The sequence below is a fragment of the Entelurus aequoreus genome, linkage group LG02, assembly GCF_033978785.1.
Source record: "Entelurus aequoreus isolate RoL-2023_Sb linkage group LG02, RoL_Eaeq_v1.1, whole genome shotgun sequence".
NCBI classification, from domain to species: domain Eukaryota; kingdom Metazoa; phylum Chordata; class Actinopteri; order Syngnathiformes; family Syngnathidae; genus Entelurus; species Entelurus aequoreus.
The window spans coordinates 73,940,302-73,952,701 of record NC_084732.1 but is presented as its reverse complement, the minus strand read 5'-3'; the positions used below and the strand labels follow the sequence as shown (position 1 = coordinate 73,952,701).

Sequence of the window (12,400 nt, the reverse complement as noted above, 5' to 3'; positions counted from 1 at the left end):
ATAGAGGTTTTTGTTTCGTGTCTCTACGATATTCGTACTGGTAGTTAGAGGAAGTTGTGTCTGAGTTCACATTGTCATTATAGGCTATTGTGTGTATTGAGGACAAAGAAGGTCTAATCGCAGTTTCGTTGTCATTTTTGGCACCGTAGCAGCATCAGTGCTGCGGGTCTTTGAAGGCGCGTAAAATCAAAACGGTAGCACTAATCACCACTCTTTCGTCAACTTTTAATCAGAAGGGTTCAATCTCTCTCCTGTAGCAGTTTGAAGCCGAAACGACAAACGCGCTCAGAGGAGATAATGTTTGATGTTTGGTGACCGTTTGTAACAAAAATGTTGTTTTGAAGGAGGAATAGCAAACTTCCTGTCGATTTTTGCTGAAGGATGTCAATCTATGAAATGTAGGTCTAGTCAAGACCTACGACGTTCCTACCGGAAGTTACAAGCAGTTTTGTCAGAGTTTTCCTCTGAGGAGCAGTTTTTTCTCTTTTTTTTCCAAAAATTATGTAGAGCACAATTTTGAGTTTTGGGATTTGGTTTTTTTTTCAGATCACAGTTTTCACCAGTCCCGATGTGTGTGAGAATTTTGGTGAGTTTTGAAGTATTTTAAGGGGGTCAAATTACAGCTCAAAAATAAAAAATGAGTGTTTTTAGTCATTTTTTGTCTTGAAGGGGAAATTGCCAACTTCCTGTTGGTTTTCGCCCGAAGAAGTGAAATTATGAATTGTAGGTCTAACTGAGACCTACATACAGGTTTTTGTTTCATGTCTCTACGACCTTCCTAGTGGGAGTTAGAGGCAGATTTCTACCTAGGGGGCGCTAGAGTGCAATTGTGATTTATTGGGTTTGGTTTATTTACTAAAGTGGGCTCTACCCGAGTTTGGATGTGTGTAAAAAATTTGGTGAGTTTTGAAGCATGTTAAGGGGGGCAAAGTAGTGCGCGACGGTGCGGAATAATAATAATAAAGAATAATTAAAGCTGCAAGCAGCATTGGTCGGGTCCGCCTTCTGGCAGGTGCTAGTCCTAGGTGTCCAATACTTTTGTCCAGTGGTAGTCCTGAGTGAGACCTACATAGAGGTTTTTGTTTCGTGTCTCTACGATATTGGTACTGGGAGTTAGAGGAAGTTGTGTCTGAGTTCACATTGTCATTATAGGCTATTGTGTGTATTGAGGCCAAAGAAGGTCTAATCGCAGTTTCGTTGTCATTTTTGGCACCGGAGCAGCATCAGTGCTGCGGGTCTTTGAAGGCGCGTAAAATCAAAACGGTAGCACTAAATAAAACGCCGTCGTCAACTTTTAATCAGAAGGGTTCAATCTCTCTCCTGTAGCAGTTTGAAGCCGAAACGACAAACGCGCTCAGAGGAGATAATGTTTGATGTTTGGTGACCGTTTGGTACAAAAATGTTGTTTTGAAATGGAGATAACAAACTTCCTGTTGATTTTTGCTGAAGGGTGTCAATGTATGAAATGTAGGTCTAGACGAGACCTACATAGAGGTATTTGTTTCATGTCTCTACGACGTTCCTACCGGAAGTTACAAGCAGTTTTGTCAGAGTTTTCCTCTGAGGAGCAGTTTTTTGTCTTTTTTTTCCAAAAATTATGTAGAGCACAATTTTGAGTTTTGGGATTCGGTTTTTTTTTTAGATCACAGTTTCCACCAGTCCCGATGTGTGTGAGAAGTTTGGTGAGTTTTGAAGTATTTTAAGGGGGTCAAATTACAGCTCAAAAATCAAAAATGAGTGTTTTTAGTCATTTTTTGTCTTGAAGGGGAAATTGCCAACTTCCTGTTGGTTTTCGCCCGAAGAAGTGAAATTATGAATTGTAGGTCTAACTGAGACCTACATACAGGTTTTGGTTTCATGTCTCTACGACCTTCCTAGTGGGAGTTATAGGCAGTTTTCTACCTAGGGGGCGCTAGAGAGCAAGTGTATTTTTTTGGGTTTGGTTTTTTGACTAAAGTCTGCTGGCACACTTTTTGGATGTGTGTAAAAAATTTGGTGAGTTTTGAAGCATGTTAAGGGGGGCGAAGTAGTGCGCAAAGCTGCGGAAGAAAAAAGAATAATAATAATAATTAAAGCTGCAAGCAGCATTGGTCGGGTCCGCCTTCTGGCAGGTGCTAGTCCTAGGTGTCCAATACTTTTGTCCAGTGGTAGTCCTGAGTGAGACCTACATAGAGGTTTTTGTTTCGTGTCTCTACGATATTGGTACTGGGAGTTAGAGGAAGTTGTGTCTGAGTTCACATTGTCATTATAGGGTATTGTGTGTATTGAGGCCAAAGAAGGTCTAATCGCAGTTTCGTTGTCATTTTTGGCACCGTAGCAACTTTAGTGCTGCGGGTCTTTGAAGGCTCGTAAAATGAAAACGGTAGCACTAATCTCAACGCCGTCGTGAACTTTTAATCAGAAGGGTTCAATCTCTCTCCTGTAGCAGTTTGAAGCCGAAACGACAAACGCGCTCAGAGGAGATAATGTTTGATGTTTGGTGACCGTTTGGTACAAAAATGTTGTTTTGAAATGGAGATTACCAACTTCCTGTTGATTTTCGCTGAAGGATGTCAATCTATGAAATGTAGGTCTAGACAAGACCTACATAGAGGTATTTGTTTCATGTCTCTACGACGTTCCTACCGGAAGTTACAAGCAGTTTTGTCAGAGTTTTCCTCTGAGGAGCAGTTTTGTCTCTTTTTTTTTCAAAAATTATGTAGAGCACAATTTTGAGTTTTGGGATTCGGTTTTTTTTTTAGATCGCAGTTTCCACCAGTCCCAATGTGTGTGAGAAGTTTGGTGAGTTTTGAAGTATTTTAAGGGGGTCAAATTAGAGGTCAAAAATCAAAAATGAGTGTTTTTAGTCATTTTTTGTCTTGAAGGGGAAATTGCCAACTTCCTGTTGGTTTTCGCCCGAAGAAGTGAAATTATGAATTGTAGGTCTAACTGAGACCTACATACAGGTTTTGGTTTCATGTCTCTACGACCTTCCTAGTGGGAGTTATAGGCAGTTTTCTACCTAGGGGGCGCTAGAGAGCAAGTGTATTTTTTTGGGTTTGGTTTTTTGACTAAAGTCTGCTGGCACACTTTTTGGATGTGTGTAAAAAAATTGGTGAGTTTTGAGGCATGTTAAGGGGGGCGTAGTAGTGCGCAAAGCTGCGGAAGAAGAAACAAAGAATAATAATAATAATAATAATAAAACCTTACAATTTCAATAGGGTCCTTTCGTCCCATTGCAAAAGGACTCCCTTTGGGATTCCTTTTGAAAAGGTCCTGTGCGGACCCTAATAAAACCTTACAATAACAATAGGTTCCTTTGTAACCAGTACAAAGGACTCCCTGAGGGAGTCCTTTGTACAGGGTACAGGGCGGACCCTAATTAAAGCTGCAAGCAGCATTGGTCGGGTCCGCCTTCTGGCAGGTGCTAGTCCTAGGTGTCCAATACTTTTGTCCAGTGGTAGTCCTGAGTGAGACCTACATAGAGGTTTTTGTTTCGTGTCTCTACGATATTGGTACTGGGAGTTAGAGGAAGTTGTGTCTGAGTTCACATTGTCATTATAGGCTATTGTGTGTATTGAGGCCAAAGAAGGTCTAATCGCAGTTTCGTTGTCATTTTTGGCACCGTAGCAGCATCAGTGCTGCGGGTCTTTGAAGGCTCGTAAAATCAAAACGGTAGCACTTAATCATTATCCGTCGTCAACTTTTAATCAGAAGGGTTCAATCTCTCTCCTGTAGCAGTTTGAAGCCGAAACGACAAACGCGCTCAGAGGAGATAACGTTTGATGTTTGGTGACCGTTTGTAACAAAAATTTTGTTTTGAAGGAGGAATAGCAAACTTCCTGTTGATTTTTGCTGAAGGATGTCAATCTATGAAATGTAGGTCTAGTCAAGACCTACATAGAGGTATTTGTTTCATGTCTCTAAGACGTTCCTACCGGAAGTTACAAGCAGTTTTGTCTGAGTTTTCCTCTAAAAAGCAGTTTTTTCCAATTTTTTAGAAAAAATTATGTAGAGCACAATTTTGAGTTTTGGGGTTTGGTTTTTTTTTAAGATTGCAATTTCCACCAGTGCCGATGTGTGTGAGAAATTTGGTGAGTTTTGAAGTATTTTGAGAAGGTCAAATCAGAGGTCAAAGACCTATTTTAGTACATTTTTGTATAAAATGGGAAATTGCCAACTTCCTGTTGGTATTTGCCCGAGGATGTGAAATTATGAATTGTAGGTCTAAGTGAGACCTACATACAGGTTTTTGTTTCATGTCTCTACGACCTTCCTAGTGGGAGTTACAGGCATTTTAGTGATATTTTTTCCTAGGGGGCGCTAGAGCACAATTTTGATTTTTGGGGTTTGGGTTTTCAATAAAGTGTGCTGTACCCGAGTTTGGATGTGTGTAAAAAATTTGGTGAGTTTTGAAGCATGTTAAGGGGGGCAAAGTAGTGCGCGACGGTGCGGAAGAATAAAAAAGAATAATAATTAAAGCTGCAAGCAGCATTGGTCGGGTCCGCCTTCTGGCAGGTGCTAGTCCTAGGTGTCCAATACTTTAGTCCAGTGGTAGTCCTGAGTGAGACCTACATAGAGGTTTTTGTTTCGTGTCTCTACGATATTGGTACTGGGAGTTAGAGGAAGTTGTGTCTGAGTTCACATTGTCATTATAGGCTATTGTGTGTATTGAGGCCAAAGAAGGTCTAATCGCAGTTTCGTTGTCATTTTTGGCACCGTAGCAGCATCTGTGCTGCGGGTCTTTGAAGGCGCGTAAAATCAAAACGGTAGCACTAATCACAACGCCGTCGTCAACTTTTAATCAGAAGGGTTCAATCTCTCTCCTGTAGCAGTTTGAAGCCGAAACGACAAACGGGCTCAGAGGAGATAATGTTTGATGTTTGGTGACCGTTTGGTACAAAAATGTTGTTTTGAAATGGAGATAACAAACTTCCTGTTGATTTTTGCTGAAGGGTGTCAATCTATGAAATGTAGGTCTAGGCGAGACCTACATTAGAGGTATTGGTTTCATGTCTCTACGACGTTCCTACCGGAAGTTACAAGCAGTTTTGTCAAATTATTCCTCTGAGGAGCAGTTTTTTCTCTGTTTTTTCCAAAAAATTATGTAGAGCACAATTTTGAGTTTTGGGATTCGGTTTTTTTTTTAGATCGCAGTTTCCCGCAGTCCCGATGTGTGTGCGAATTTTGGTGAGTTTTGAAGTATTTTAAGGGGGTCAAATTACAGCTCAAAAATCAAAAATGAGTGTTTTTAGTCATTTTTTGTCTTGAAGGGGAAATTGCCAACTTCCTGTTGGTTTTCGCCCGAAGAAGTAAAATTATGAATTGTAGGTCTAACTGAGACCTACATACAGGTTTTTGTTTCATGTCTCTACGACCTTCCTAGTGGGAGTTAGAGGCAGATTTCTACCTAGGGGGCGCTAGAGTGCAATTGTGTTTTTTTGGGTTTGGTTTTTTAACTAAAGTGGGCTCTACCCGAGTTTGGATGTGTGTAAAAAATTTGGTGAGTTTTGAAGCATGTTAAGGGGGGCAAAGTAGTGCGCGACGGTGCGGAATAATAATAAAGAATAATAATAAAACCTTACAATAACAATAGGTTCCTTTGTAACCAGTACAAAGGACTCCCTGAGGGAGTCCTTTGTACAGGGTACAGGGCGGACCCTAATAAAACATTACAATTTCAATAGGGTCCTTTCGTCCCATTGCAAAAGGACTCCCTTTGGGATTCCTTTTGAAAAGGTCCTGTGCGGACCCTAATTAAAGCTGCAAGCAGCGATGGACGGGACCGACTTTGAGGCTCATAAAATCCAAACCGTAGCAGTAATTAAAACTCTTTCATCAACTTTTAATCAGAAGGGTTCAATCTCTCTCCTGTGCTAATTTGAAGCCGACACGACAAACGCGCTCTGAGGAGATAATGTTTGAAAAAAGGTGACTGTTTTTACTCAACTTTTGTTTTGAAGGGGGAATTGCAAACTTCCTGTTGATTTTTGCTGGGTGTTGTCAGTGTATGAAATCTAGGTCTAAGTGAGACCTACATAGAGGTTTTTGTTTCATGTCGCTACGACATTCCTACTGGGAGTTAGAGGCAGTTTTGTCTGTGTTTTCTTCCTAGGGGGCGCTAGAGCGCAATTTTGAGTTTTGGGGTTTGGTTTTTTTAAATAGATCGCAATTTTCGCCAGTCCTGATGTGTGTGTCTATTTTGGTGAGTTTAGAAGCATGTTAAGGGGGTCAAATTACAGCTCAAAGAGGCGGCGGTATAATAATAATAAAACTCTAGAAATACAATAGGGTCCTCTGTCCCAAAGGGACTCTGTCCCTAATAATAATAGAACGCTAGAAATACAATAGGGTCCTCTGTCCCAAAGGGACTTGGCCCCTAATTACCGTGTTTTCCGGACTATAGAGCGCACCGGACAATAAGCCGCAGATGTTTACGTTGTTATTTACACAGATATATTTTGTAAATGTTTATTTACATACCTTAATTGTTTCCAAGCGGCGACTGTAACACGGCAATAAAACGGCTGATCAAACAAAACAGAAGTCATCATCATGGACCCACTAGCTGCGGAAGCAAGCTGTCCAATCAGCTAAACAGACTCAATAACTCCACAGTGTCGTTTTGGTGAATTTACAGAGGAACTTGTGAAACTAAAACAGTACAAAAAGAATGCCGTGGTAAGTTAATAATACTATCACAGGCACTCGTAAACTTGTTAGCATACTAGCTCATGCTAACGACGCTAGCTTGATTACATCACGATAGCGCGTACAAATATGCATGAAAACACTCCTACAGGCATCACACATGGGACGGTTTAGTAAGTATATATTGTTTTAGTTACACTGTGAAACTGACAAATGTTGCTTGTAGTGATGAATGACGAATCCTTTCGAGCAAAAAACGCGATGGACGCTTATTTAAGATTTTACGGCATCCAAACAGGAAGTACATTTTCAACCCGTAATACTTGCAGTGAGCAAACCTGTCCAAAAGATGGCGCCATAGCAGAAACAATACCACACCATATCAGTCCTCTGCTTGGGTTTAATGCAAACTATTGAACACAAAACATTATGGGCAGTAGCGGGGAAAAAAAATCTGTAAATTTTAAAATCTCTGAAAAAAGTAGCGACTTACAGTCCGGAATTTTCGGTAATAAATGAATGTGTCTTGTCGTGCGCTTGAACCTCAGCCCTCTGAATGAGAGCGCTAGACATCGAGCTACGAACCCAATGCACACTCTTAAAGCGGAAGGAAGGAAGGGAGGTTTACCAACGTCCTCTTGCACGGCCACACCAGCTGGCCTACGTTAAATCTGCCATTAATTATTTTGTAAAAAAAAAAAAATATTTAATCAGTCCAGCTAGCATTTTTCTGCCTTTTTTGTGATTCAGTGGCCTAAAATGGCTAAATTGGCAGCAGCTTTTTCAGAAACTTGTGGCAAAAGTTGCGATGTTTTGAGGCTTATTTTTGAATCAACGTGCGACTTTATGAAATGGTTATCAGTGTCTTAAGTGTTCCTGGTAACCTTAAAAAGCATAAGATTTCCAAACAAATACCATATTGATGTTTTACTGTACTATTTTATATCCTTAGAAGTACTAATAATAGTCATAATCAATCAAAATTATAAAAAGAAAGACCACCAAAGGCTTCATTATTGTGTAACATTTCCCGTGTATGTCTGCTTGTCCATCTTAAACAACTGTTGAAAGCGATCCATCACATATTTTTTGGGGTAAATTAGAGCCGGTGAGAGATTATTATTATCACACTTCAACATCTCTAACATGTAAACAAATGCTAGGTCAGCATTACAAACCAAAATCTGTTCTTAATTCTCTTACCTTGGATACATATAGTTAAAATGAATAGGAAGTGAGGATGACGGGGTGTTGCTAAATATTTACATACTACATTACCCAGAAGGCTTAGTTAGCATCGCGGAAGTGAACAGGAAGTAGTTCCGAGCCATGCCGGAGGACAACAATTGTGCCATTTCAGCAATAAAGAGTGGATATATTGTTACACGTTCCTCTTTGGCAAACTTTTTCCACCAAGTGCCACCTCAAAAAACACTCGGCTTTCCAAGTACCACCATAATAACCAACGTCATAATACAGTAGCGTAGTAGGCCTAAGTATTCATTAAAAACAAGACAGGGGTTTGACTTAAATGATGTTTCATATTATTGGCCACATTACACACTTTGAACAGTAACACTGTTTGAATTTTTAACTGGGTGATTCCACGGTGTACCACTAGATGGAGCCCGTGTACCACTAGTTTGAGAATCTCTGGATTAGACAATTGACGTGCAAAAGTCTAATTAGCGAAACTGACACTAATTGGGGAAATTCTGTGGACAAGTTACGGGCTTTGGACAAAAGTGCGAGGCCGCGCATAATTTAATAATTTATGGACATTCGTTGAATTAGCGTCAATTTCAAAGTCCTGGACGGACTGATGAATGTAGTGCATAATAATCAAAAGTGATTTACAGATTCTGATAATACACACACTTTTTCACTGTTTTCTGCAGACTTGAAGCATTAACTGCATCACATTATTAATATAAACAATATTCCTCCACAGACTATGGCGTAGCTCAACTTCCGACCTTTCATCTTAATTATTAGGATTTTAAATGACACAAAACATTGTAGAACACTAACACTTTAGAAGGGCGGGGAGGTGCTTGGAAAGAATTCTCACAAGAACTGAAATATATGCCCCGTCAGATATCAACACATATTTGGGGAAAATTGGCGAGAGAGTGAGTCGTTTTTATTCTTAAATGAACGGGGAAAAAAATGGGCTTGAGCAGAATGGAAACAGTTTTGTTTGCAAGAGATTGAGCACCACCCGGGTTCTATCTGTGCACGTACCTGTGAATGTGAAAAAGAATTAACCTTTGTAAGGATGCTAATTTGTATGCACCATATAGGTACCAATACCTGGTACCTGTGTATTGACACTGGTACACAGCAGTGCCAATTTTTGGTACTTTTTGTGTGTGTTCATGCGTTAATCAACTTAACTTGTCAAACATCTATTTTTCCAATGTAACATTTAAAAATGAGCTGATTATGATAACTGTTCTGTCCAGTTGTTACATCTTGTTTTCTGACACATCCGAGTCTCATTTGCAAGTATTATATAGCAGACTTTGCATGGAGTTGCCATTCCAAGACGTTAGATGGCAGTGGTGTATAGGCTACGGTGTGTTGCCTGGTCTGGAAGGAGTCTTTGCCGTTAAGCTGAATGTTTAGTCTTATGTCGTGCCCTACAAAGTGTTTATACTGTAAGTATTGGACTTACGACACACCAGCTGTTTGATGGTAACATGCATCTTAGTTGTAGATTTTAATTACTAAGGTAACACTTTAGTATGGGGAACATATTCTAAGTAACACAGACTTAATTTAGAGTTATTTAGATAGATAGATAGATAGATAGATAGATAGATAGATAGATAGATAGATAGATAGATAGATAGATAGATAGATAGATAGATAGATAGATAGTACTTTATTGATTCCTTCAGGAGAGTTGCCTCAGGAAAATTTTAAACATTTGGACAATAGGGGAACATATAAGGGTTAGGGTTAGGGTTACTAATAAGCAAAAAGTCTGAGGTTATTGAGGGAAGACTCTTAGTTAATGGCTTACCATGAATTGATTAACGTGGACCCCGACTTAAACAAGTTGAAAAACTTATTGGGGTGTTACCATTTACTGGTCAATTGTAGGGAATATGTACTGTACTGTGCAATCTACTAATAAAAGTCTCAATCAAAAATACTGGTTGTATAATAAGACCATGCAGAATAAGGCATTAATAAGTACTTAATTATGACTAATTAAGAGACAATATGTTACTAATTTGCATGTTAATAAGCAACTCATTAATGGTGAATATGTTCCCCATACTAAAGTGTTATCATTAATAAATTTGGAGTTGTTGAAATCACCATGTAAAATCGTCAATGCTAACAGTAGCATATAAATTAGCATCAAGCTAGCACTTTTTGGAAAAGTGAAGCCTCACGTTTTCTATCAATTGCATTGTTGGCATTGAAACTCGCAGCATTACTTTGAGGCAATTTGGTGCCTCTCGAGTGCTTGTTTCCTCGCTAAGTGTTTGAGCCAGGGCTGTAAGTGACAAATCGAAATACGGCACTGTTGGATTTCACGTGAATGGATACACCGTAGTACAGACGGAATTCGGTCGGTGCTTATAAAAGTAACACATTTGGTACCCACCTCTAATCGTGGGAGGGTACGACGCAGGGTACGCCCCGGACTGGCTGCCTGTCAATTACAGGGCACATATAAACAAACAACCTGTTATACCAATTAGGTAATAACATGCAATGGTGTTATGTGCCTGCTTACTGGTATAACTCATATACTGTATATATTCAAGAGACTATTGTACCTATGAGTGACCATGTGGGCTTTGTCTACTTGTGTAAATATATAATGGAGTTTGCAGGCTAAATTGATGGGAAACCGCTAATATTTTGTAGCCTTTTGTCGGTGACACTCAAGTCTAGAACACCATTCCGGTCTTATTTACAAAGTGCAAATAATTATTTACATTCCTGCTATTACTGAAGAGAGAATTTAAGTAGAGTCTGTTGAGCTGATGAAATCCGTAAAGATTGGGAATGGTCTCCTTCGTGGTTTTTTTCACTTATCAGTGAGCTGGTTGAAGATGTAACGATCCACCTACCATCTCGGGGAAACGTCACCTTGGTCTCGGGTTCACTGGTGAGCCGTGGTCCCAGGCCCTGCTGCTGGAGGCTGCTTGCAGGTTTTGCAGCACTGTGCTCGCACGTTAGGCAGCTGGCAGCGGCCCAACCAGTGCAGAGTTTGACAGAAGCGAGATGTTAGACGATCACGAAGACAAGACGCTCCTGTGGGGGGAGACATACACAAGTGACATTAAAGTACAAGATTTATTTTTGCTTGTAAGTGTAGTAAGAAAAAACAACAACAAAAGCCCGCTTCCAGGTGTGGACAAATAAATAGGTTTTTGCTGGTAATCAGTTTCTAAATTGGTCAGTGTATGTTTTGGTCACTGCATTTTCTTTTTGTGAATGGGAATTGAAAAACAAAAAAAAAAGATTGATGTATTTGGAATACAAAAAAATAATTTTTTCGTGTCAAGGAGCGATAACGAGCTAGAAAAAAAAAAAAATTTAGATTTCATCTATCAAAAATAAAAGTTATCAGTCGGCAGAAATGGAACAAAAATTGTAAAAAAATAAATAAATAAAAAAAAATAAAAGTTTTTTTGTTTGTTTGTTTTTTACACCGGAACTGGAAGTTGCTATTTGAATACAAAGGGGAAAAATGCAGCGTTGTACCTTGTGTTTATATATAAAAAAAATAGTAGTGCTGAAAAAAAATCCATTTACATCGTGATTTTTACTTAGTCTGATTCTAAGTCGATTCATAATTTTTAAAAATCAATTAAAAAAAAAAAAGTTTTTGTTAACATAACACATTTCTGGATTAAAAACATGAATTATCGATACCATTGCTTGTATTAATTGTTGGTTTTCCTTTTTTAGTATTGTATTTGTATGTCTTCTCAATTGCTTTGCATTATCATAAGTATCGTAAGTATTGTACGCTGGGATCGGCCCCTGCGGAAGAGTTAATACACATTCAACAGATCACTATGTATACAATACATATTGTTTTGATCAAAAGTTTACATACACTTGTAAAGACATAATGGCATATGCAATAAATTAAGAAATAAGTCAACCAACCTGACTAAATCCTTTAAAAAAAATTACATTAACGACAAAATAGAGGAAAACACAAATAAGCCACGTGAGCTCTGGAAAATTCTCAACAACCAGCTTCCTGGTTGCAGCCAGAAACTTAAAACAAGGCTCACCAACATCAGCATCAAGGAGGGTGACTCCCTCATTACAGACAAAATGGAGGTAGCTAGCAGACTTAACATCTTTTTCACCAGCATAGCCGCAACTCTTGTCAACAAGCTGTCCCACCACTCTGGTCGCTTTGGTGTAGAACACACTAAAGCCTTCTACAGAAAGCTAGGAGTATCCAACGATGATTTCAAATTAGAAATGGTCACAGCTGATGAGGTGTTTAAAAAATTGAGCGCACTCCACCCTAACAAGGCCACCGGCCTTGATAATATTCCCTCCAGATTCCTCAGGGACTCTGCCTCCATCATTGCTCCGATCATCACACACATAATAAACCTATCAATTACACAAGGCCAAGTACCAAAAGATTTTAAGATAGCAAGAGTAACTCCCCTCTTTAAAAAAGGAAGCAAATTGGAACCTGGCAACTACCGACCTGTTTCTATTCTCAGTTCCATTTCGAAAGTAATGGAGAAAATAGTTTATGAACAGGTCGATA

The 12,400-nt window shown here is 39.3% G+C and overlaps 1 protein-coding gene across 1 annotated transcript in view; it reads right to left on the bottom strand.

Annotated features, from left to right (window-relative positions):
• Positions 1-10,756: 10,756 nt before the first annotated feature.
• Positions 10,757-12,400, bottom strand: part of LOC133642350 (A disintegrin and metalloproteinase with thrombospondin motifs 7) — a 301,060-nt gene continuing 299,416 nt past the window's right edge. Inside the window, exon 24 of the mRNA XM_062036489.1 lies at positions 10,757-10,908. Within this exon, the coding sequence (XP_061892473.1) occupies positions 10,757-10,908 (152 nt within the window). The remainder of the gene's footprint in view (positions 10,909-12,400) is intronic.